Consider the following 27,154-nt stretch of genomic DNA (forward strand, 5'->3'; position numbering starts at 1 on the left):
GCGAGGTCGGCGGCGGCGGGGAGGGGAGGGGGGGGGGACGGCGACGATAAGGCAGGAGGCAGTCCTCGGAGCTGCCGTCGGTCCGGGCTCTTGTCTTTCTCGTCCTCCTTCTCTCCTACCGTGCGGGGCGTTGAGGTAGTCGGCCATGGTGAAGGTATCGTTCAACTCGGCGTTGGCGCAGAAGGAGGCGGCGAAGAAGGAGGAGGAGAACAGCCAGGTGCTGATCCTGCCGCCGGACACCAAGGTGAGGGGCGGCGGGGGGGGGACCCAGCCGCTGGGGTAGGACCGGCGGCGGACGCTCGGCTCGGCTCCGCTCAGCCCAGGGGAGGTGAAACGCGTTGGGAATTATTTTTATTTTTTTATATATGCTGTTCCTCCCTTCGGCGTTAAACCGCGGGCGGGCCAGCGGGGAAAGCTGCGCAGCGGTGTGCCCCGCCGCCCCGCTCGCCTCACGCTTCTAAAATGGCTGACAGGAGCAGGAGCGTTGAAGCTCCGCTTCTCCCTACTTTGGGGAATTTTGTGGCGCTTAGGTTTTTATTTTTTTTTTTTTTTTATGATGAGCCCGACAGCGCTTGGCCCGCGTCCAACGCGGCTTTTAAGGCTTTTTTTTTTTTTTTTTTTCCCCGTCTCCTTTGCGGCGGTCCCGTCCGGACCCTCGGTGAGCTGAGGGACCGGACCCGGTTAAGGCGGCTGCCCGTTCGGGACCCGGCTTCCCGCCCGGTCCCGCAGCCTGTCCCCAAACCTCTGCCTGCTGTGAGGAGGTCGGGACGTCCCTTCGGTGTTTTTGGGGTCGGTCGTGCAAGTTGGTTCGCCTGGAGAAAAGCGGGTGGCTCCGTCTTTAACCCCCCACCCCAGGGATAAGTCCGGCAAGCTGCTAGCGAGCTGGCAAACCTGCGGTGCTTCAGGGCAGGCGAGGGTGAAGCTGGAGGTTTGGCCGTGTTTGCAGAGCCGGGTGATTGTGTTACAGCGAACTTCGCCTTGAAACCTGGGCTGGTTTAAATAAAACGGACAAAGAGCCGCCGCCGCATCCCCCCCCCACCCCCCGCCGTCAAAACAGCACCCAAACTCCAGTCGCTGTCGCCTTACCTCCGCCTCTCCAAACAGCAGCAACAAGGGACAAAACAGCAGCGGCCTCGAAAGTTTTTGAAGTGCAGAAGTGCCCAGAATATAAAGGTTTTTCTGGTTGCAGCTTCTGCGCTCCCGTAATCAAACCCCGTTTTTAATGAGGGGTAGCATAATTTGCTCTAAGCTCTTTGAAAAGAGCATGAAAGCTTGAAAAATGGCCAGCCGCACGTAAACAGCGTGTCTTGCTGTTTTCATTTTGCTTTCACAATCTTTTGTGCATCAGGCCTCTGAATTGCCAGATTGGATCTGCAAAAAAGGTAGTGTTTATTAATTTCCTAAATCTTTTTGATGAACTTCTGCCTGGGAAGACAATATCTGTTGAATTTTTAGCAGGAAGTTGTGCCCTGGTGTAGGTTTTGCTGTGATTTTTGATGGGGCCAGGTTCTTTACCTGCAGAATCTGCTGTCATTTCAAAGCCAAGGGGGACCGCAGTATGTTTTCTAGTGACATCTTCCTGGGACAGCAAGCAGCTACATTTCACACTTCTATTGCACTTCTGAAACTCTGACCAAAGTATTTAAGTCCTTAGAACAGCGTGCCACAACAAATGAGACAGTATGATTACTCAAAGTGCTTGCAATTAGAGGAAATCCATTAGATGATCTGTATGCTTAGTTGTTCCTAGCGGGAGTGCCATTCTCTAGAAGGTAATGGATACCCTGAGCCCATCTTGAGCTGTAGAGTTCCTTCCAGACCCCAGGTTCAGTGATAGGTTTGACACCGAGCACATAAGCAAGACACAAACTACAAGTTCCAGAAAACAGGTTTTTCATACTACCTTGGAATCCAGATCTGCTCTGGATGATGTTTGTTTCCAGATAGCCTATCAATTTGGGCTTGTCCTTCCTACTGCTAAACAAACAAAATACATCTGGCTAATTGTACACTGGGGAGCAAATGCTCCTAACCCTCTCCAGATACTGATGGAAGCATGTTATTTGACTGATTTCCTTAATGCAGAGCTGTAAATTTTTGCAGCTGAGGATGAGATACAGGATCTGCCTTTAACTTTGCTCAGGTCTTAGTACTGCTTTCCTTGCCTGGAAATGAAACTTGCAAACATTTATTAACCAGGTCAAAAGGTGGTCTGGTCTCACAGTAGCTACTTACAAATTCTTGCACTGTTATCAGGGGATGAACATGCCTGAACAAGGCTTAAAACAGTCCTAAAATAGCATGCTAGGAGCTGATGCTCTGTACAGATGAAAATTCCAAAAGCAAACGAGCGCTCTTAAGGGATACCGAGCCTTTGACTTTCTCCTTGACACACTTCCATCTTCTCTCAGCAGAACTGCAGACCTACACCTACCAGTATGCAAAATTCTCTTCAGTAAGCTTTTTTTGAGCTTGCATGTTTTAGAGCATAAATAAAAGCAGATCTGAGTACAGCAGTCACCTGTAGTTTTTGCAGAAAAGGCTATGCACTCCATGCAGGATTAACAATATTGAAACAAATTATTTCATGTAGTTGTAGAAGTATTTGGATCTTCAAGTCTGGGAGTTTATTCTCAAATCTCAGGCAAAAAAAAGGAACTGAGGACCATTGTAAAACTTGATACCTTTGAGGTAAGTGCAAGATATACTCTTTGAACTTGCCTTCTTTAATAGAAATGCATTAGAAACTAATCTTTTTACCCCCTCCACAAGGAACTTCTACTGCCTGTGCAGTTCTTTGGAGGGCAGGGGAAAAATAAACCACAACTGACAAATGTGTTATTCATACCACTTCGTTGCTGGAAAACAGTTTGCTTCAAGTGAGGTTTGAAGGCAATAAAAGAATGCATATAGAAGAGTGAACTCTAGGAGACTGAAAGAAGGTCACACCTCCAAAACAGCATATATGGGACATGTGTTTTCCTCTTTCCGATATCTTTACAGATGTTGTTTCTGTAGGACAATAAATAGATCTGGGTCACAAGTATGAATATGTAAAACATTAACAACCTATTATGAAGCTTTCTTTTATGAAGAAAGTCCTGGGAAGCGTTCTGACCTTGAAGTAAATGGAAACACTTAAGAATGGAAGAGGATCAGCAGAATTGCACATTCAGAACTTTATTATCAAGAACTTCCAAAGATTTGAGCAAGAGATATTAGTAAACCAGTTGATACTAATGAATAAAGCCAAATACTCTGAAATGTCCAGGAAATAAAGGTGGGTGGAATGAGCTTTTGGGCTTGTTCTTTGACGGTCTTGTTCTGCTGCTTTTTCTGGCACGGTGTCATGAAGACTGCCACTCTGTCTGCCATCACAGGATTACTCTCAAGTGGATAATCTTCCTAGGGCTTATTAAAGACCGTTTGCGGCCAAAATATGCTGATGATGCGGCATAGAAATACTCTCATCTCACCAAAATTCGCCTGGTAACCTCTGGTGCAGACACTAATAGGAAATTAGTTGGGGAAGGGAGGAGAGGAAGATGGGAGACGAGTAGGGGTTGTATCACGGGAACAACAGCTTAAAAAAACCTTTTGCAGAAGGCAATGGTCTTATGCATTGGAGTATGCTACTTAAAAAGGAGTTTAAAAATCAAGAGTGCTAATCCTGCCTCTGCATAAGTCACGTGTCAGTATTATTGCGTGTTGTGAAAGTGACTCCCTACTTACTGTAGGCAACTGTTAACAACTCTGTTACTGCTGTTGGGATGATACTTCTGTGCTATAATTCTTGGCCAAAATACAGAATACTCTTAGAAAAGGTTCTCAGGCCGCATTTATTTTTCTGCTTTGCTCGTTGTCAGTACAATAGGGTATTTTATGACCCAGTTTCCCAGCAAACAAATAAACACTGTGTGGTATTTTAACATTTCTCCCTACAATAGATCTTTGGAGAGCCAAAGATGGTTCTGAGCATAGTTGAAGTCTTCAGACATTTTGCAGAGTCTGTTCAATAGATTAAGTCCTCCCCAAAGCTCTTTGGGCCCTCAGTAACTCTCAGGCAGTTGCTCCCTTCTGCTGGGGTAGGTGGCAACCTTTTTCTTCTTTTTTTTCCCCCACCTTTTTCTTGGGGTGCTCAACTCAGCACATCTTTACCAAATACAGCTTCGTGCGCGGAAGCTGTGGATTCATATGTGTATCATAGCTGACCTTTGGATAGCTGTATGTGCAGAGATTTCAATGTGAAAGTCTAAATGTTAATTTTAAAAGCAGCAGCGTCCTGCATTTGTTCCTTATGAGAACATTACTACTCCGCACTCTAAAATTAATCTCTTTTTTCAGTTAGCTTAATCTTTTCTAAAGCATGCTAAAATAGGCACTTGTAATGGAGTAAGAGGGTCCACCTGGGAAATTCTGTTGAGCAACTAATGAGCGCTATTTTTCCATGTAGAAAAACCCTTAGATTTTGTGTAATTCGTGTTAGATGTTTCTGAAATAAAGGTGTTAGCTTTACAGTTGCTATACTCTGTCTGTATATATATAAATACTGTATAACATATTTATATAAATATGTTGGTATACACACTAATAAATAGTCATGTGCTTATTGTTTTGCTGTCAGGAAAGCAGGTTTTCCTGCTTTCTGGGACATGTCTGTAGGTGGATGTTTTGAGGTTGTTTTGTTTGTTCTTCATTTCTTGTTTGTTGGAGAAGCTTCCTTATTCCCTTCATAGCCTTCCTCCAGCAAATTTTCTATAGACCTTTCACCAGTTACTGTTTGGGAAAGAGCAGTCTTTGTATTTTCCTGTATTTTCTGTGATGGAACTAGGTCATTAAACCAACCAGCTTCTGCTGTCTGTGAGAGCATTCTGGATTAAAGCATGATTATTTAAAAGAGGACCAGAAGTAAAAAAAATCCTAGCAAACTGAATTCTCTCCCCCTTCTACTCCCTGACTTTCAATGAAAAGCCACCCAACCTCAGATGAAAACCCTCCAGTTTCAGGCACAAAGGGTATCCAGGATTCTCTTACTTATTTGGCATTATGGGTACCTGCAAGCATAAATTCAGGGAAATTGAGTTTACGTAAACAAAATTTGTGGCAAGGTTTGTTCGTGAGGAACACTTCCTAAGAAGAGAAGCCTTGTGGCTGATGTTGTCCCCTGTATCCTTTTACATGGCGAATCTGTGCTACTGGTTAAGTAGTGCAGCTTCCTGAAACTAAGATTGCTGTGGTGTTCAGACGTGTGGCTCCCAAAGCTATTCCATGGAGGTTGCCAGCAATTCAGAGAACAATACTAAAAAACCAAGATCTTAAAAATTTGTGGTGCTCCTCTGAAAATCGCTTGCTGTTTTGAAGTAAGTTTAGAATTTGGAATCAGAAGTTAGAAAAGTTCAGAAAGTGATCTGGAAGAGCTTGTGTCGTCCTCATCCCCCCAGCGATGAAAACGAACCGGTGGGACAGTGGAGTTCTGTCAGTGGTCCGTATCTCACTTCCTTTTCTGTTTCTCATCACTTCCCGACCTGAATAACAAGTACAAAGCTTTGGTTTGGAAACACAGGCATTTCCCAGAAGAATGATATTTAATATTTCAAACAGGATGTGTTCTAACCAGACCTTTGTGATAACTGCTTCGTCAGTTGTTTGTATCATTTATGTTTTTCACAGTCTGAGCAAGAGCTGGTGTCCGTACATATCATTACAGCTTATATGAATTTAGTGCAGGGATGAGCATAGAGACAATGCAAATACTCTACATGGTTCTAAATAGTTTCTCTTTTCAGATTAACAAACTTATACTTGACTGAGGCCCCTTGCCCTAAAAATGTATTTAGAAAACTTTTTTTTTCCTTAGCATTGTCATGTGGCAAAGTCCATAATTAGATGAAGCTTTAGATAGTGCAATAACTAGGAAAACTACCCTGCGCTGTAATGTATTGTTATAGTTAATGCCATAAATACTTCTCTTAAGTTCACTCCTGTCTTTCTGTGATGCGATACTCTTTTCTTTCTGATAAGCTTCAAGAAACTAGTTTGGATATTAACATTGCATAGTTAAACACTTAAACTGCATCACTTAAACAGAGGCTCTTGGAACCAAAAGTTCTGTTCAGTGGAAAAGCTAAATTAGTTCATTTCTGAAGATGTGGATCAAGATGAAATGCTGACCTTTCCTGTAAAAACAAACATTTGAAAGAAAATGTTCTTGGAATCAACAACATTTTCAAGGGAAATGATTTAGACTCTTTCCATTATAATGAATATTTAATCCAACATATGAATGTCTATTTCAAGAAAATTTTCATTTCAAAATATAATGTGTTTATATGTTTTTTTTCCTGTTAAGTATTTTAATTAAATGTTTACAGTTGCAAATGTAATCTAACAGTTTTGTTTTTACAGACTCAAATAAATCAGTTTTCTTTGTTATTTGTGTGGTGTTTTCCATTTTTTTTTCTTACCAGCAATTTTGATGCTAATGGTTATCTGAGGGGGGGTTATAAGAATGGTAAGCATACCTACCTCCAGTAATGTTTTCAGTTAACTCTTCTGCAGTTGCAGTTTTGAAATATTTGTCGGCATTATACATATTTTCTGTCCAGTAGCCACTAGCTACAGGCACCGAATAGCTTACATACAAATCAAGTAGTTCTCTCTGTGGCTTTCAGGAAATATCTTTGAAAGCAAATACTGCATTTTTAAGCCCTAGTCATTTTAAATGTTCTTTATTCTGTGCTTCCAAAAACATTACAACATATTTCAAACATAAGAACTACAGCTGGGATAAGTAGTGGTGTGTTCTGTTAGCTATTGCATAGAGTCCTTTTTTTTTTTTTTCCCCCCTGTTCCCCTCCCTGCCCCATTTATGCTATGATTGACAAAGGTTAGCATTATCTGTTTTTAGTCTCCTGATCTATATAAATAATACAACATTCATTTTCCTCCTATTTATGTACTGCTTTTTATCCTCCGTGGAAATTACTTTGAATCTACAGATGAAGAGCATGCTAATTTATAAAACTCAGATATCTGTCCTAATTTTACAGATGTGGTAAACCAAAGGAATGAGATAATTAATAAGATAGCTCTGCAGTGAAGCCAGGAATGGTTTTGCAGCAGATGTCACGTGGCCTAGGGTTTGGACCACAACGGACATGTAGAGTCTCCAGCCCCTATCTGAGTGATCCATGCAGCATCTACAAGCAAGGGTCCTTTGTGTACCAGCCTTACAAAATTTACCATGAAAAAAAGGGCAAAGTAGTATTTGCCTAACAGTTATAGAGGTCGTGGAAAAAAAGGTTGGTATTTTGTTCGCCCTTTCCAAATAGTGTCTGTGTGCGTGCACACGAATATTTTTATAAAGTTTCTATATTATTAAGTATATAATGTATTTTTTTATATATATGCATATATACACACATAAAAATAAAACCCACAGGCATTTTAAGAGTATAGAGTTCCTTGAATGCAGATCCTTGGATAATTTGTGGTTGTCTTCCTCCTAGGGTTCAGCAAACTCCTGCTTTTGATTGCGGCTTTCTGCTGTTTTGAGAGTAGAATGAGACTGTGGAATGACGGTGGAAAGACCATGGAAAAAGAGTATGCTGGGGAGATCATAACTGGGGGGGGGCAGTGATCTCTGGGGTGGATCTTACATGGTTGCTGATTCACCAAGGTCTAGTTACTTATTTATTTTAAAAGATACGGTCTACGTAGAAAACCCTTGCATTTACGCATTTGAAAATGCAGTACCCTTTGCAGGGCGGGAGGCTGAACATGACTTTTCGAGGCTGCTACACAGTGCAGTGAGTTGTCTTGTCTAAGGTTTGCAGTTTTGGGAAGTTCTCTTGCTGCTTGGTGAGGTGATTGCGCACCGGGCAGCGTCTGCGTTTCTGCAGGGTGCGATGCAGCCAGGTGCCTGGGTACTGGAGTGGGTGCTCCACTTCAGGCTTTGAGTAGTCTTAATTGCAGTGAAGCCCTTTGGATTGTTACAGCACTTTCTTCTAGAAAGAGGGCGTAATTAAATGTAAGCCTTTCAAGGTCAGCTCTCCTGTGCAGATACTCTTAAGTGCTACAATTAAATGCTCTTCTGTATTTGCAGTAGAATGGTTTCCACTTGGAGAACTCTGCTTGCTGTACAGGTACTGTGCATCTTAATTCACTAATACATACACTAGGAAGGTATGTTTTTGGAGGATGGGGCTGCCATTCAGAGGGACCCCAACAGGCTACAGTAATGGGCTGAACAAAACCTCATGAGTTCCAGAAATAACAAATGCAAAGTCCTGTACCTGGAACAGACTTGCCCCTCCATCAGGACAGGCTGGGGACCCCCTGGCTGGGAAGCCACCCCACATGGAGAAAAGACCCCAGGCTCCTGGTGGACAGTCAGCCAGGCATGAGCGGCTGGCATCTCAGCTGAAGGCTGAGAGCTTTCCAATCTGAAAAAAGACATTGGCAAACTGGTGCGAGTCCAGTGGGGACCACCATGGTTGGCGTGAGGAGTGGCCAAGGGAGTGGGGCTTCTACAGCCTGGAGATGAGATAGATGGCTGTGGGGGGATTTCACAGCAGCCTCTGGGCTCCTGGGGAGGTGACTGAAAAGGCAGTGGCCATAAACTGAAAAAGGAGAGTTTCCAACTGGGTATAAGCAAAATATTTTTCAATCGGAGGAGCACGGAATGCTGAGCAGGTTACCCAGAGAAGCTTTGAAGTGTCAGTCCTTGGAGGTTTTGAAAACTTGACAAGAGCCCTGAGCAACCTGGACAGGCTTCAGAGTCCACCGTCCTTTTGAGCAAGAGGCTGGACTAGAGACCTCCTGAGTGGTTTCTGTGATGCTAGATTCTACTTTTGAGACAAACTGAGACACACAGTGTTTGTAACTTGCTTGAGATGACATACCATCTGTGGCTGAACTGGGAATAGAGTTATTAAATTCTGAGGCTCAGTGGTGCATATGTGCATACTAATGAGATCTCCTGGGTGAAAGAGCCATCACCGCTTGGGAAAATAGCCTTGAGAGAAATCTAGGTTAAATCCACACAGCGTTCCATCATACTGATGTCTGAGATTCAGGCGGCTGTAGGAAAAAAGCAGAGAAATTTCAGACATCAGAAGCAAGCAGGATGAGGAAGAGACAGGAACTGGAACAATCAAGGTCAAAAAGATAATTTAGTATTGATCCATTTTAAGTGGAATAGGAACCTTCTAAGTTCCTGTTTTCAAACATAGATCTAATTCAGGATAAAGTTGAGAGAAATATTGCATTTAAAGTTATAGATTTATTTAGTGTAGTTTTTATAAGTATGGTAGAACACAAGTCAATTCTAATTCAAAGAATGCAGGTGGGGAGAAGGGTTTATTTTGGCGATGTGTAAAAATGAAGTATTTTTCAAAATTGGACAGTTTAATGAAATGCCACATTTGGCATGCTGTAAGCATAAAGAGTGTAGTGATTTTGTTTTCTGAAAGCAAAATGTATTCTGAAAAGTGTCCCATATAACCTCTTAGGTTTGGGGTTTCTTGTTTTAAAAAAATAAACATCACTCAGGCAACTCTTGCCAGATATCTGTGCAAACTTTCATTTGCGTGTTTTGGTCTATGACTTGCAAACTGTTGCACCAGACCACTTCTCTTTTCTGAAAATACCTGAGAAAAATAGGTGTGGAATGCAGAACAGATTTCCATCTTTCTAATTTGTGGAAATATGTAGGTAAGTTCAACAACATTTATATATCTCATAAAAAACCTGGCTTCTACCACCTCTTGACTAGCCAAATTTATGAAAACTTTTGGTATTCAGTACAGTACAGTGGCAATTGCGGATCTCTGTGGCTGTCAGCGGCACAAGAACTTCTGAATTCAGCGTCCAGACATTTAAAGACAACACATTTTCCAAGTGTTGTAGGTTTTGTTGAAGTTTCCTGTTGTGTGCAAGGAGTGGGGAGGAGGCAGATGAATCATAAAGCCCCAAAGCAAAGGAAATAAAGGATGTGTGGAGCTTTATTCCTCATCTAGCACAGTCTCCAAGGATGGAGACTCCACAACCAGTCTGGTCAAGCTGTGCCAGTGCTCAGTCACCCTCACAGTAAAAAAAAAAGTATTTCTTGATGTTCAGAAGGAATATAAGATGGTACTAAGATCCTGTTGTGCTAATTGCTGTACGGACAAAAGAAGGGAGGGCAATGCTTGGCCCTGAGTGTTGACAGTGAAAAGGCAGGACAAGATGCACAGGAGTGCTGCCTGGTGGGGTGGGCTAAAGGGCTAGGGCACTGCTGTGGCCATAGCCTAGCTCCTCTTCCACTAACTAGCATGTAGTTAGTTGTACAATTGGTGTACATCTGGGATGAAGATGTAGTCAAAAGATGTATATGTGAATTGCCTGAGGAAGATCGTTGCTTGATCGATCTACAAAGACAACTTTCAGACCGTTTAAGTAAGTGTGGTTGGGTTTGGTTGTTTTGGGTTTTTTTTTTTTTTCACTTTCTAGTCCATGTATGACCAAAGCTAACAATAAAAATAACCGCTCTTAACAATACTGCTCCCAAATATAATCAAAACAGCAGACTAAATAGTTACAGGCTTCTTCCTCTTTACCCGTCATTAATTGTTGCCTGCTATCGAGTATTGTAATCTCTTATCTCAGAAGTTGAAGGCAGCGTTTAGGTAAATCAGGATTACTCAGATGAGTTAAGAGTTGCAGGATTACTCTTCCAAGACGGCTTCTTTTATGGTCCATCTATCACATAGCTGTGGGTGAACTGCTGATTCATATCCTTCACATTCACTTTACAGTCGTAATTTTCGTTGACTTTCTGCAGAGAAATTGCACTCTTCATGTTCCACCATGTTTCTCTCAGTTTTATTTCCTGCTCCCCTTTTCTTTCCTCTGTTGTGATTTGTTTTTGTTCTCCCTTCACCTCCATCTTTCCTGATATAAGCAACTTCCTTCCTATCCACCAGCACCGATTCCCTTTTTAACATGATCTTGAGCTGGCTGCTTATATTAATGTTTTTATTCCATGGTGGTTATGATGTTTGAACCATGAAATGAGTCATTTGACAGACACCTCATTTTTTAATAAAACACCCCCATTATTTGGTGAACAGTGGCGTTCAACTAATATAAAAATGATCTTGGACTTTGAACTTCGGAAGTCTCTTGGAATGTATTTTCTTCTCCCTGCTGGATTTCCTAGTGCTGTACAACAGATTTGTATTTACAGTATTATTCTAGAGTACATATACAGATACTAGAAATACAGGAAGAGGTTAATGGTACCAACTGCCTAATAGATAATTCTAATTATTTAATCTCCTTGGTTATCCAAGCTACGTGACTGCAGCAACACCAGAACTAAGGTCTGGGTTTTATGCTGTTCTTTAGGCAGAGAGCCTTTGGCCAGATGGACAAGTCCCTGTCCATCTTGACAGAAGAGGAACTGGCAGTGCTGCCGCAGAAGGGTTTGCAGTGTTCAGCTATCAACTGCACATAAACAACCATAGCTTGTTTTCAGGCTTCATCATCTGAGTAGAAAGAATACGTCACTCCTTGTGATAAGCGAGAGATCTCTGAAGCATCTATTGTATATAGAGTCTGTTTTTCCAACTAGCAAGTTAAAAGATCATTGTACTTAAAATTTAAATTTAATTTTATTAGGAAGCATAAAATTGCTACTTGAGAGGCAGATCAGTATGATGGCCTTCCAGATTTGCAGCATCTGCCAAGTGAGGAGTCTTGCAAAAGCCTGCCTTAATTTCCCATCTGCAACAAGTAATAAATAGAATACCAGGCTTGGAGCAGCATTCAGGCAGGAATACTATGGGAGGAATGCAGAGCTCTTTCTAAATTAAGTTCATTTTAAATTGACTGTCTTTTGGGAGGATTTTCTACAGATGTCAGATTTACAAGTCAGAGCAGGTGAGCCTGACTGGCAGAATTCAGTTTATACAGCCGTTGGTCAGTATTTTATTTCAAGACTTTTTAGCCTCCCTCATTAAAAACACTTTTAGGGAATCATCATTAACTTATCTTCTCTCCATTAATTAAAGCTGCAGTTGGTCAATATTTGCCTTTAGGAAGCTCACTCTGCCCCACTGCATTGTGTCCATCCATGTGAGCTAACTGGCACGCAAAGGACCTCGGAAGAAAACTGTTCTGAACAGCTTCCAGCCAGTTCTGCCCACATTAATTCTAAGCTTTTGTGTGTGTGTGTGTGTATAAGTATATGTGTGTGTATATATATATATGTTAGATGCATAATTATGGATGGTTTGTGTATCATGCTGTAGACATTCTTAGTAATGTTTGTAATACTCAGTAATGCTCTGCATCTGGTTTCTCTGTGGATCAAAGACTGTGTGTAGGTTCTGAAAGACATTTCCCCCTCCCAAAATTATTTTTATTGCTATCACATCTATTTTTAAATTTGGGCCGTTATGTTTTGCGTAGCTGCACAATGATCATACAATATTCTGGACTCCCCACAGCATGTCCATTGCATCTGGTTTAGGTGGATTCTTACCTAATTGATTCATATGATTATGTTTTTTTAATCATATAATTGATGTGTCCTTAATTTCTGCAAAGGAACAAGGTCTGACAATCTTCTCACCTGTTTTAACATGAACTAGACATATGCCTTGTAAGTTTTTAGACTGCTTTACTTTTATAATGTTAAAGCAATTACATTCCACTATGTACAAAAAGCCACAAGGGGAAAATCTGAATAATTAGCAAGTCTAATTATACACATTTGTGGCTCAGTATTGGAGCTTCTTAGAAGAATTTTGTCATGTTACCCCAAATGTGAATTTGGTCCTTCTGAAATTCAGCATTTATTTAAAGAAAAAAAGTAGCATTAAAATTGAACTGAAGAGAGCAAGAGAATATATGGCCAGTAGCTGTTCATAACTGCCTATGGTTGCAGGTTTAGGGCATATTAACGTTTCTTTTTTTCTTTTAATCCACTGCAGAACAGTTAATGGTAATTGTCATAAATATGTTCTTGTGAAGATCTCTCTGTAGTTGAGAGGTGCTTTGGTAAATAGTTTGTGGTATCATTTGTCCATCTCCACAGTGTCTCATAGTTCCAGTAAGAAGACAGAGTGCAGCTTTACATTAGCTGCTGGGGTCACTGATGAAGGGATCTTTACCGAAAACTGCAGTCATTTTTGTAACTTCTTTGTGAGAAGATGACAGATTTGAATCTTGCCAATCTCAAATAATAGAGAATTTAATACTTCTCGTTTCCTATCTACAGGAAAATTGTTCCTGTAAGAGCTTGAAGCTATTCAGGTTGGAAAGTTCTGAACCATTTAATTTTAACACTGCAGGATTTAGTGTACAAGTGGCAGAGAGATGCTTCTGTTTCATGTCTTGTCCATGGGAAATAGGCTAATCAAATGTTTTCCAATTAGAACAATCAGCTCATCAAGGAAACAAGCCAGTGTTGGGCTTGCATCCAGTTCCTCCTAAGGCATTTTGCATCAGAGAAGATTAGTTCTGTGGCATCATCTGAAGGTTGGGGATTCACCAGGGAGTTGGAGGTACACGGGGCAGGGATGAAGCAGAAGAGGGGAAAGAAAAGGACCAGAACAGCAATGATTAATTAATACTGCTCACAAAAGTAGAGAGGCATGTTTTTAGAGGTCAGTCTTCACCTCAAGAACACGATGCTTTCTTTTGTCAGATACCTCTGGCAGCAGAACGCTGACCTAGGGAAAAATTAGTCAGTGAGGCTGCAATCTCCTAGTGTGCTCTGGCTTCAGAAGCCAGCACTGCTATCTGGGAACAAAGTGCAGTCGTAACTGTGTGGGGAGAGGTGCTAATTCAGCACTGTCCCTCTTAGTGGGGATCCGCTTTCACTTCATTTTTTTTTCTTTCAGAACATGAGTCACCTGGAAGGAGGGTGAGCATCCGTCGCGGTTTCTTCTCTTGCGGTGCAGAGGGTCAGAGTCTTACAGTGAGGGATGAATGATTCTTTTGGGTCAATTCAGCCCAAACTAAGCTGTCATGGCAACAGTAGAAAAGTTTAGCCAGCTTAGCCAGAGGACAGCTACTAATATGGGTGTAATTTAGCTTCAGTGGGTTACTTACAATATTTTAATTTAAGGTGGTTTTAAACTGCTTGATGATGTACTTAGTTTTCGGATTCAGAAGAGGAAATCAATTGTGCGCTCTCCTTCAACGGCATAAAATGTTTTCAGTGTTACCTAGTGCTTGTGGTTCCTCTGTACTAAAGTGCAGTACTTCCATGCACTGTCCTAAGCAAGAGGCTAAACTGGGCTTGAACTCTTGCTCTAAATTTGGTGTGCTTTTTTCAGTAGGCTGTGGACAAATCAATGCAATAGACAACTACAAATACAAAATAGTTCAACATGCCACCATTAGGCATGCCTTCAGAAATAGTAATGATAAAATCTCACTGCTGGTAGAGGATAAGAGGGTTGTATTAAACCTGTTGTTTACATCTGTCGTCTCATATATCAAAGAAAAATTGTTTAGAGCAGAATACTGATAGACTTGTCCTTCAGGTTCCTCCTAACATGGTAAAAGTGTAAAAGTTATTTTCCATTTTCTGATTATTTCTGTGGCCTATGCAAAATTAACTTGATACTAATCCTCATTTCCAGGTAGGTGTTCACACTGTGTATGCCTTCTGCACCATTTCCCAGATGCGTATTTTGTTAGTCTTTCTGAACTTAATAAAGTTCTGTAAAAATGGAAGAGACAGTTATTCCACTAATGGATAATTCTGCTTGGAGTTAAAAAAGCAGGGGGGGGATAAAAGCAGCACTGGGAAAGAATAATGATATTCTTTATATTCTTCACTAGGGAATATTTTGGCATTGTATCCCAGAGCCAGTTTGCTACCCATTTTTCTGACATTAAGTTACAGCAGTTTAAATGACGGCTATTTAAAAAAGTTTCAATCGGGTGTCCTTTATGCTTTGAAATACCTAGGGAAATAGTTACCTAATGATATGGGGCAACATAAAAATAAAAATCCTTGTTTTAGCTGGTTTAGATTTATAATTGAGATGATTTATAGAATCCACAGTGAATCTTAACCTGACCTGAAAGTTAATTAGATTACCATGGGTATTAAGTCCTACTCACAGTCTTTGCAAACAGCCAGGTTAAAAACCACGCAGCTAGTAATCCTGTAATTCTTCACACTGAATTCCTTAAATAATTAGTAATGTAAAAACTTTTAAAAGTTGTTACTTGTCTTTTCATTCTGCTTTTTCAGTCCATGGCAACTGTTTTCCAGCCACTCTCTTTTTGCCTTTTAATGTATCCCAGAAATGTTGGTTGGAAGGGGCCTCTGGAAGTCATTTAGTTCAGCCTCCCCGTAGAAACGGGATGGTTGCCAAAGCAAGATCAGCCATGGCTTTGTCTAGTTGAGTCTTGAAAACCTCCAAAGATGTAGATTTCACAATCTAATTTACTGCTGTAGTTTGCAAGGTAACGTAAAACAAAATCTGTGAAATATCTTCAGTTTGACTCTAAATATTTCAGAATCAGATTTTGGCAGCCGTTGCCTGGCAGAGAAGTTGCATTGCCACTTCTGTATGAGAGATAATTGCAGTCTGCTGCAAAGGTGGGTTTCACATCCCCTAATTTTAGCTATGTACGAATTAGCTACCTAGTTTGTTAACCAAGGAATTTCCCCCTATAATCAGTGAAAAGAAGCAAGTCCCTCCTGAACTTCTCCCTCTCGGGGGTGGTTGGGATGAGTCATTCTCAGGAAGCACCTCTTTCTCCCCACCATTTACAGGGAGGATCCCCATCCTTTCTGGTGTCAGACTTGCTCAGATGGCTTCGGCCAGATGAGGGGAGTTCCTTCCCAACTGGGCCATGGCAGCGTGGGGACCACAGCCACAACTTGTTCAAGTGGGGAATCATCCTAATCAGCAAATACTGCAAAAAAGCCCCCCACATGAGGCAGAACATTGACTGGCAACCGTAGCTATCAATGCCTTCTCGAGCGCTTCCCTCATGCTCTTCCTCCGTTTTCTGGTTTGGGGTATTTTGTTTATTTGGCCATAATGATTTTTCCCTGGTCATCATTCTACCCTATTGTTTTTTTGGTTGCAAAGGGGTAATGAATTGCTTTGTATTTATTTGAATTCTGATATTTTCCCAGGATTATCATGGCTTGGGAGAGGGTGACTCAAAGATGGGGGTTTGTTTTGTTTGGTTTCGTGTTGGGTTTTTTTTTTTTTTGGATGCGAGTTATGCAAACACTTAGGGGAGGAAAGAGCATTGTAATGTGGCTGATAGAGGAAAGATTTTGCAAGCAGCAGTTTATTGCTTAGGATGCCTGTGGGGACTGCATGGTTATGCAAACTAGTGCCCCAAAGGGGAAACATCCTGTTATTCCTTTAGCATAACATGAACAGCAGATAGAGGCATGGCCAATGCTGTCTTAGAGCAGAAAGCTTCCTTAACAACAACTTAAAAAGCATCTTTTTTTCATTCCTACTCCTATTGTTCTGCCAGCAAAGAGGTGGTAAAGTCTCTTTTGTCCTGGTGGAACAACGTAGGAAAGGATATATTTTGCTTTCCTTACTACCTTTGATCTTTTGTTGGTTCTTCAGGTTCACTTAAATTGCGTATACCAAGATAAAAAAGGATCTGACCTTTCTGAATTGACTTCCTCACCCTGCTGTTGTTGCACGGAGGTTACCCAAGAACAGATATTTTTCGGTCTGCGATCTGTAAAGTGGCTCACTGTGTGTTACTAGGTATCTCGGGAGATTTTGTTAAATTTTTCTCTTCCTTAAGACTTAAGTCCACTGATTTAGTCAGTGACAGTGGCATTAAAAGTGATTGTTTGTACAAGTCTCCCTAAATCTCAGCTTGAATAGGTCTGTTTTAAACTTTACCAAATAAAACACGTTTCTAAACAATTGTGATAAAGTGCGTATAGCCTTTTCTGACAGATGCGATGTTTGTACTTGCTGGGCCTGAAGTACCTGCTGCCATATGTGTCTTGGGAACGGTGTGTTGAGAGTCTCAGTTTCTCTCTGATGCATTGCAGGACCCTGAGGATGCTGTGCCTGTTGGGCAGAGGAGGGCTTGGTGCTGGTGCATGTGCTTTGGATTGGCCTTCATGCTGGCTGGTGTGATCCTGGGCGGTGCCTATCTCTACAAATACTTTGCATTCCAGGTAAGTCAAATACATTTTTTTTATGGGAGGGTTGCGATTTTCTCTTGTTATGCCCTAGCATTTTGAAGAGGGAAGAGGAGCAACAAACTAAACCCAATAGCCTTGCTACTTCCATATTTATCTTCCTAAAACTTCAGCTTTTCTAAAGGCAAAGCGTATCGCCTGCTCTGAAGTTACCTGTTGGCAGGGGAGGGCAGGCGCAAAGCTGGCAAATAGAAGAGCAACACTTTTTAAAACTTACTTTGCAGAGAAAGGTTCATATCTAAACAGGAGTAGGGCTTAGGAACCCCGGTCGCATCCCAGATTTTGACCTGCTTGCTCTCCTGCTTCACAGTGCCGAATACTGGAGGTGGATTAACCCCTGGAAAGCCTCCTTGTTTGACCCCGGATTTCCTAGAGGTGTGCGGTGCTGCTAATGCATGGGAAAGGGATTGCTTGTCAGGGAGTGCAGTGACTCTACTCCTTCCTAGCTTCCACAGGGATGAGAAATACAGGCCCTGCAGGGCACTTGGGAGAACCACAGTCAGCGTGGTTAAACATGCTCTGTCAAGTCTAATCCACGCTGACAAGATTAGACCTCTGACAAAATGTATTTTCAGTCTTTTAACAAACGGCACTGCTGCAAGAGGAGCCCTGTGGAGGCAGTGGTCCCAGGGAAGTGGAGCATTTACCTGAAACGGGGGAGATCCCAGTTAAATATTGTCTTCCTGGGGGCGAATTGTCACTGGGCAGCACTGGATGTGCTGGGTGGGTGCCCGAGTGGCGTGAGCACACCTTCTGTCCTTTGGAAACTGCCAGGGTTGCAAGATTCACAGGGTCAGAAAGGGAGAGTAATAGCAAAACATGAATCCCTCTAGCCCACTGGTTAGCGCACATAATTATAAGGTAGAAATTCTGTGTTCTTGTCCCTGCTACCAGGATTATTTCCCCCCCCACCCCCGCCGATTTCAGTAGCTGCTAATGTGGAAGGCAAAGTGATTAAACATGAGAAATTCTATCTGAACGTGCAGTTTATAGTCTCATTGGCTATCATGTTAACCTAATTTACAGGGGAGCAGTAGCGTTGCAAATGATGCTTAAACAGCATAGCGTATCTTGGTGGATTAGCAAGCTTGGAGTGGCTGAAGGCTTGCTGTATTACTAATGCGGTTTCATCTGTGCTCAGCGCAGCAGTGCTCCACCTTTCTCAAGCCAGCTAGCTGAAACTGAAAGTGCTGTTGAATTCAAACCTGTGGTAGTTGTTTATGAGTGAGATCTCGGTTGAAGGAAGCATTCAGGAATTGAGCTAACATTGCACTGGAGACATGTTTTCAATGTAAAACTTTAAATTGATGGCATGTGCATATGCATAAGTTTTATGTTTCTAAAACTATCTGGCCTATAAATTTGGTGTATGACTTCCTCTGACTTAGGACTTTATTTTACACTTCACTTGGGTAACCTGCCACACGTACCGTGACAGAAGGACACAAACTGGTTGTTTTAATTTCTTTTTATTACCTTTTTGTCTTTTAAAACTGTCAAAATTGTTTTAGAAACTGACTTTCAAAACTCCTGAAGCCTTGCAAAGCTAAGCAACTTCACAGAATAATTGAGGTTGGAAGGAAGCTCCTGAAGTCATCTGGTCCAACCCCCTGCTGCAGGCAGGACCAAATTCAGAGTTAGACTTGCCTGTTTAAAGGTGATTTGGATGACCAGTTTCAGTGTTTCAAATTGTAATTATTGACTGCAGTTAATTTAATAATAATATGCATGCACATAGACGTAGGAACTTCATTGTCTTTCTAAAAATAAGATGCAATGTGCCACGGATAATGGATGCAAAACAGAAAACTAGATTTTAAGAACCTGCTTTTAGGATCCTGTTATCCTTGAATTCAAGGGAAGGACTCCCTCTGGGTTCAGTACAATTGAAGGTTTTGCCCATAGTCCTGTTGTAGATAGCAAGTGGCTCCTACTTTGGTATATGAATCAAATGAAAGGGAAAACATCTCATCTAGTGTGACAAGTTTTTCTTCTCTGCAGTGCTTTGAGAATATTAGTTTTAAACTTCTAACAAGGCTACTGATGTTTTTGTTGCTGGATTGTTTACTATTTTTAGCAGGGTGGTGTGTATTTCTGTGGAATAAAGTACATTGAAGACGGCTTAAGTTTACCTGAGCCTGGGGCAGAGGCTCAGAGTGCTCGCTACCACACAATTGAGCAAAATATTCAGATCCTGGAGGAGGAAGATGTTGAATTTATCAGTGTGCCAGTCCCTGAGTTTGCTGATAGTGATCCTGCTGATATCGTCCATGACTTCCACCGGGTAAGAAATATTTCTGAAGAAGTCGAAAGCATTTAAAACTTGAAAAATGTTCCCCCTCAGTCATCCTGATAACTGTACTCCCTAATTATTGCGGTGGAGGAAAGCAGAGGGTGGAGGAGGCAGCAGAAACGTTTTGATAAGCAGCAGGCTGCAAGCAATAATTAACTGGGCATACAAAGTACAGCATTACACAATCATTGTGGGGTAGTTTGTAAACCACCATTTGCAAATACAGTTCTGTTTTTAGACAGGGAAATATCTTAGAGCTATTTCCTTTCCTTAGTACAAGGAAGTAAAGAGAACATAGTTCTTGCTGTGCTATGTCCACCGAGCCAGAATTTGACCAACTGCTGTGGTGCCGAGGGAAGTTTAGAGAGGTGGGTCGTAGCTTTGACCTCAACTTGCAGGGGCTGATTGCGTCTGACGTCACGAGGTATGTTCAGGCACCCCCAGAGGTTGCTCTTGTACCATAGCTCAAGAACCCCAAAGCAGCAGCAGAGAGGGAAGGAAACAACCAGCTGACCGACCATGGAAGAGAGCTCCTTTTCCAGATGCTGTAGGAAGCCTAGCAGAAGCTAAATTTTCCTTGTGCACCACAGGCTACTGCGATTCCTAAAGGCACTTTTAGCTGTTTCTTCCTTTTTTTGTAGAAACAGGTTTGATAGGAATTGTGGTAATAAATTTCTGGTAAGGCAGTTGACAGGCCTGCAGCTCTCGGTATTAACGACAGAGCTGTAAAACAATTGGAAGCCTTTCTTTTCTGTATCAGCCTGACGGAAGCTGTCTGATAGCGATGAAATGTTCTACAGCTGGTTTTCAGGAAGCTAAATTTCTGTGAACATTTGGAGACTTCACTGAACAGCTTTTTTTAAGCAAGGCTGAAAAAGAAGAATAGGGAAGCATCCTATTTTTTAATGCAAACTTCAGAGTTTCAAGTTTTCCAGGCAAAATGGGTGCTATCTATCAAATATTCATAACCAGATTTGGAGGAAAACATTGCTTGCTTGCTTGCTTGCGCTATGTCATTTAAAAATATTCCTGAATATATTTAGGGAGCTTCTGTTAAGAGTTAGAGCAAAGCCTCTAAAGAGGGAAAATCAGAAAAAAAAAAAAAGCATTAGGTAAGAAGTGAGTAGGAACAATATAATACTAGAAATTTACTTTTTTATTTAATGGGTTAAAGGCTTTGCTCTAAAGGTCAGTGCAAGGATCATTTGCCATAGGCACAGCACTTACTCCCATGTAATGAGATTAGTTGCACTGATGATTGCTGTCCTGGTACTATTTTGACTGTTGGGCTCTTGGTGCGCAGTATTTTATATATGTCTGCAGCCTTAGAGCTTTCAGCAACTTGAGATAGTGTCGTCTTTAGCAAGAACAGATGCAGTAAAACACAGCTCAGTGAACAGAGCCATAGGATTCATCAGGATAATTCCCTGGGCTTTTATATCTCTGTTTTTGTCAAATAATGGCAAATTTTGCAGTTCAGGTACTATAAAGAGAATAATTCAGCTGTGAATAATCATTAACACTTCAAGTCAGTAGTATTTTTGAAAAGAAAAGGATTTTTGTTGCATTATCTGCGACAGTATTTTCTTCCATGGTTTGTTCTTACCAGCAGCATTTCCCCTTTACACTATAACAAAATACAGAAACATGGAGATTAGAGCAAGTTTTTTGCCCTGTTGTTTCAAAATGCAGGCACTAGGAATAAATGAATACTGTACTTGATTCCATAACAGCACAGATAAACCTTTGTAATTTCATTACTGTAGTGCATTTGAGCTGCTTATTGCCTGCTGCCTTGCACAAATAGCTGTCATTGATTTAAACTCTCATCAAGACTGCCTTTTATTTCTGCCTTTACCTACCCTCAAATTGGACTTTGTTGGACAGACTTTGTAGTGAACAAAACAATAATTTGAAGAACAACACGAGGCAATAGCAGTTTAGCAAAGTGTGTATGTGAATTTTCTGATGTTCTTGTTATTTTGATTAAAATAAATATTTCCTCAACAGAGACTCACTGCCTATCTTGACCTTAGCCTGGATAAGTGCTATGTGATTCCTCTGAACACTTCAGTTGTTATGCCACCAAAAAATTTCCTGGAGCTGCTCATCAACATCAAGGTACGGTTAAATTGTAACCAGTTTGTTCTTAAGACGGGGAAAAGGAGAATTTTTTTTTTTTTTTGCCAGAACTCAGACATTCACACAGGACGCACGTGTTAGATCTCTAGCGATCAGTTAGAAAGTTTTGCAAAGAAAAAAAAAGTCTATAACCTTCTTAGTTAATTAACTACAATCATGAAGGAATTATTAATTCAGAGGAAGGCAAACAAACCTGATTTTATTCTTCAGCGCTACAAATTTGGCAGATAAAATTGTGTAAATGTGGTATACCTAGACTCTTTCATAGTATGAGTCTGTGTGGTTTTTAATTTATAATCCACTGTGATTTAAGTTTCCATAAAGCATGTATGCGCTGGACTAAGGCCGGTTGGCTGAGAGGCTTGAAGTAGGTATACTGGGAAACCCTTTTAACATGGGCATTGTTTAAGGCATAGGTCCCGAGGGTTGGCCCCTACTTTGAGCCGATCCCGTGGCTTGAGGGTGATGCATGTGAGGTGTGTTGGATCCGCTGTGCGTGCTGTATGATTAGCAAAGCCCGTTAAAGTAAGAGGGGTTTTAGTATAGCCAGATTCCTGATTTCTGCGAGCACCAGACTTCAGAACAAGATTCAGCGTCCTTAAAAACTAGGACCATGGAAAGGACTGAGATACCACAATCACTGAACAACCGAACATGGGTTTTCAGTATACTGTTGTGGCAACTTCTAATCGCTTCCCAGCAGGGTTTGATAATTGAGCACTGCTGCCTGGCCTGTGGTGCTGGTGCTGGCGCTGGCTGGCTTATCGCTACCACGGGGACACGCTGTTCGTTAGTAGTAACGGGGTGAAACGTAATGGCCTGTGAAATTGAGGAGGCCAAAGTAGATAATCTAATGGGGTCTCTTACTAGTTTAATATGAATCGTCTTTATCTTTTTTTTTTTTAACTCTTATCTATGTATGCTTTTAATGCAGATTCAAATACTATTTACCTTGGTTTTCAGCCTTCTGGTTTCTTTACAGAACAGCAAAACACTCTGGGTGGGGAAGAGAGCTGATAAGCTAACTTGTGCTTGAGATTCGGGGAGAGTGTTTTAAATTTTATTTTACTGGGGTTTTGTAGCCTTAGAATTGTAAATCTCATCCTTGGGTTTGCATCTTTCAAACAAGGCTTTGGAATTAGGACTCCAGGAATCATTTTAGCCATTTCTGAGTGGTTTGTTTATATAAATAAACTTCATGTGAAAAATGGCTTCACAAGTAAGTCCTCTGCTGCTTTTTTGCTGGCTATTTTGAGACTGGCTATTTAACCACACTCTCATTTCCTGTACCTAAGGATGAGGTGGTATCTGTACAACTCAGTGACGCCATTTTTTTTTACTTTCTGTATGCTGTTTTGTTTCCATTTTTAGTTCACACAAATTCCACTGTTAAAATCTGTTAATTTCCTAGTTTGTCATTAGTACTAAATCAAGTATGTTTGGTTTACAACTAAGAGGATAACCAGGCATCACGCATTTAATTGAAAATCTGTGGAAAAAACTCCCTGTTTTGATCATTGTCCCCAACAGTGAGTGCCCTAATTTTATGAGACATCTGTTTAATTCTCATTGTATTAACAAAGCGCTGTGGGCATTTGATGTCTCAGAAAATCAGGCTAAATGTTTTGTAGCTGAAATTTAGGAAACTATTGTGCAGATGCACAAAGTGAGTACATTTCTGTTCACTGTCCTGCAGTCCCACTGGTTGCACAAGGAAAAGAATATATGAAATTAAAGTGCTCGTTTCATTAAAATGAGCTCTGAATACATGCAGAGAGCATTTTATGAAAATGGAGGTGCTCTGGTCTGTTTCGTTTTTAAAAAAAAAAAGCCATAATTTTAGCCTAAAGAACCGCATTTCTGTGTATTGATAGTTTGCTTGAATATGCGGACAGTGAAAGGCCTCTTTTTCTTGGGAATCAAGGCTGAAACCCGGCTATATTTGTTCATCCACCTCGTTCCTGTTGTTGAGCCAACTGGCCGACTTTAACCACGTGCAATGCACAGGTCGTCTCAAAGATGACGATTATTTGCGGCTCTGCTGGATGCTGGTGCTGGGTAATTGGCCCTGCAGCAGCTGGGCGGAGGGAATTCCTGCACTGAGCTCCCTCTCCTTTTGTGCCCCCCCTGGGAGGGCCAAGAAGGTCGGGTTTGGGGGCATCCAGGAGGTCCTGAAGTTTGGAGGGCAGGAGCCCAGGAGTGTCCTCGCAGGCTGCCCCAAATCCTCGGCACCGCTGCCCACCCTGCCCTGCTGCTTTGCTCCGGGGCTCCCTTGGAGCTCGCTCCTGAAATTGGAGAGACCAGGGGTTAAGATACAGTAATTTACAGTGATTTAATTACCAAATAATGAGTGGCATGATTTGGGAGTGTGAAGTCTTCCAAGCTCTTCCTTAAAGAAAAAAAAAAAAATTGCTGCTGTTTTCCTCATAGTACGTGCTGAAGAAGATTTTCGTAATTTAAAGTGGATTTTATACAGCCCTCTCTTTCTTTACTGAAAAGAATAGCATGTAATCAGCTTCTTCTCAACATGTTGCTTGGACTGAAAAGACAGTCTGGTTTTGCAACAGAAATTTCAAATTGTTTATTGTCAATAAAAAATATAGTGATCTTTCACCACAGAAGCTGAATTTGTGGCCATAATAAGTGATCATTTTATTTTTAGAAAGCAAACAGCACCTTCTCTAGCACCATAAATTAGAATTACGCTAACAGAATTTCTTAAGTAATATTTCCAAAAAGTTGATGATTATTTACCAGCGGCAGTATTAGGAAATTGGCTGATAGCTAAATAGGTGCATCTTCAGCTGTGTACAGCGCGGTTGGCACAGAGCCGGATTCCTCCATCATTTCAGCTGTGGCAAAATAACACTGAAGGGACTAGAAAAGGCTTGGGAAGCCTTTGCATGTCATCACGGCTCTTCCCTTTTTCAGTGTATTGCCTTAAAACACCTGATAGACCACTATGGCTTTTGCATGCTTCTGCCAACTCCTGTTTGGGAGTAGTTCCCACTGAGGTCTCTTGGGCTGTTGTTAATTAAGTGAAAACTGTGGATGATAAGTGCAGGACTGATCTGTGACGGTGGGTGCTTCTGGAAGGAAACATTTCTACTCTGCTGAAGACTGACATTACTGTAGCAGGAGGGTGGTGGACGTGTGCATCGGTGGCAGTTTTGGCACCGTTTTGAGTATAATCATTATTTATTTCTGTAGCACAGGGCAGTTGTGTTTGCACATTTGGAATAAAATTCTGTGGGTGGTACGTGTTTTGAAAGAATTCAAAGAAGATATGTCACAGCTGTGTTAAGAAACACATTGCGAAGTGTTTCTTGTGTACTTGGACCATGAAGAGATGGCTTTTGACAGAGCTGTTATATTTTTGTTCAACAGGCTGGAACATACTTGCCTCAGTCCTATTTGATTCATGAACAGATGATTGTTACTGATCGCATTGAAAATGTGGATCAGCTGGGATTCTTTATTTACCGCCTCTGCCGTGGCAAGGAAACCTATAAACTGCAGCGCAAGGAAGCCATGAAAGGTAAATGTTCCTCTTGCAATCTTTTGTGTTGGCAGAAAGTTCAGTGCCGCTCGAGTTCAATAAATAGGCTTGATTGTGTTGAAAGGAATAACTCTTATTAAAGCAAGGGTTGCTTATTGCAGTAACTGGCTCTGTGGGCTTAACTATGCCTGATATTTTCTGTGTAGGTATGGAAATAAGTCATTTTATTGTGCAAAAGCGCTCGAGGCCCCAGTGAGTGAGCTAGGAGCTGCTAAAATGTGTGTGTATGCATGGGTATGTTTTCTGGGGTTCAGGCTTTCGTTGATGCTTTTCTATAATCTTGTTTCTTGACCCACCCCTCCCCAAAATACCCTTAACATATGAGAAGCCATAGCCTTGTAGTCCAAGTATGGAATTGCGAGCGGTTCTTGTCATGAAAGCCACCTATAAATTGGTCCACGTCTTCCTGTTAGCATCAGTGCAATGTGAGTAAGAGTTGTCTTCACAGGAGAACTGTAATGCTTGGTACTCCTTTGTGGAAAATATGTGAAAAACATCATTTGGAAGAGTCTTGACAAGCTATTAAATACTGCCTTAAAATTTCCACTCAGATTTTACTCAGACTTGCTTCTCTCTCTCTCTCTTTTTTTTTTTTTTTTTTTTGTTTAAGTTGTATGTGGTGTGCAAGTGTACACGGAAGCAGTTTTAATTGCTTTAGTCATATTGTGGGACCTGACCACTTGGGAAAACAGGGAAAAGAAATACCTTTTATAAAAATAATTTAGAACAACATTTAAAAATGAAAAGGTCTTAACAGCAAAATCCAGTTCAGAATTCAGTATGTTGATCCTGTGGTAATAAATGATAGGCATAGGTTGGCAGTGAGCATTAGTCTTTCTGCGATTCCAAGTTGACGTTGTTTAAATACTACTAGTCCGCTCTTTTTTGCCTGTTGCGGTTTATTCCCTTGCCGCTCCCTCTCTCATGTCCCCACAAACACACAGAGAGGGAGATTGGGTTAAAACTAACCAGTTGGGCAGGGTTGACAGGTTGGTTTTAACTAAACCAGGACTGCGATTTGGTTCACCACACCTTCAGGATCATTGCCTGCTTATTGATCTTCTACGTATGAACGTGTGCCTGTGTGCGTGCCCTCTGAGAGGGGGGCCGAGGAGGGGTGGTTCTGACTTCTGGTGCCATCTTATTATAGCAAATGTAAAACTATTATGTCTCTGACGTACCTCATCCCCTCTTCTGTTTACCCTCCATTGTTCTTTGCTAATACAAACAGGAATTCAGAAGCGTGAAGCTGTCAATTGCCGAAAGATTCGACACTTCGAGAACAGGTTTGCTATGGAAACACTCATCTGTGAACAGTAATGAGGAATATTACTGTTACAGGAGACTTAAAAACTACAGTATGACCCCACCCTTTGTATTGTGTGCAGTGATTATTTTTTAAAATCTTCTTTTATGTAAGTAGTGGACAGGGCTTTATTGCTGAACACCTTCCATACTTTCCATCTCATGATACATGTAAAATCAATATGTTTAGTTTTTTCCTTATTTTCAGGTGTGGTGTTCTTCTTATATTTGAATAGCAATTGTATAAAGACTTAGTTGCTAGTGCATTTCATGTGATGAATCTTGAATACTAGGAAGAAGAGAAAGTCTTTGAAATATCCACCAGTTTTTAATTAAGTAAAATTGAAAAGAATTATTAATGTAAAAATGGACTGCAAGAGCTACTTCTAACTGTAATAATACCTGCTATATAGTTTGTTACAGCATATAGACAAACCTGTATTTGACTCTCCCTAACAAAGTGCAATTTGTTTTGTTTTTAAAATATTGTCATATTTACCTTTTTAGATTGATTTCTGATTGATGTTTTAAAATGGCAAGTGTTTGCTGTAACAGTCTTTTAGAAAATTAAGAAGTAACTTATGTTACTAACTTGTATATAATCCATGTATGTGCAATGGAAAATAAACCTTATAAACCTGTTTGTCTAAAA

At 41.2% G+C, this 27,154-nt stretch overlaps 1 protein-coding gene across 2 annotated transcripts; it reads left to right on the top strand.

Moving 5' to 3' along the window:
* ITM2B (integral membrane protein 2B) lies at positions 1 to 27,154 on the top strand. Of its 2 annotated transcripts, none has more exons than XM_069802706.1 (6): positions 1 to 244; positions 17,051 to 17,179; positions 19,281 to 19,487; positions 21,507 to 21,617; positions 25,026 to 25,176; positions 26,429 to 27,154. In XM_069802706.1, exons 1-6 carry the CDS (start codon positions 146 to 148, stop codon positions 26,515 to 26,517), a joined length of 786 nt encoding a protein of 261 aa, XP_069658807.1. In that variant the 5' UTR covers positions 1 to 145; the 3' UTR covers positions 26,518 to 27,154. The 2 variants fall into 2 exon arrangements, with proteins under 2 accessions (XP_069658807.1, XP_069658808.1); XM_069802707.1 differs by having other exon boundaries at positions 19,284 to 19,487.

The sequence above is a fragment of the Haliaeetus albicilla genome, chromosome 15 (assembly GCF_947461875.1).
Source record: "Haliaeetus albicilla chromosome 15, bHalAlb1.1, whole genome shotgun sequence".
Lineage (NCBI taxonomy): Eukaryota > Metazoa > Chordata > Aves > Accipitriformes > Accipitridae > Haliaeetus > Haliaeetus albicilla.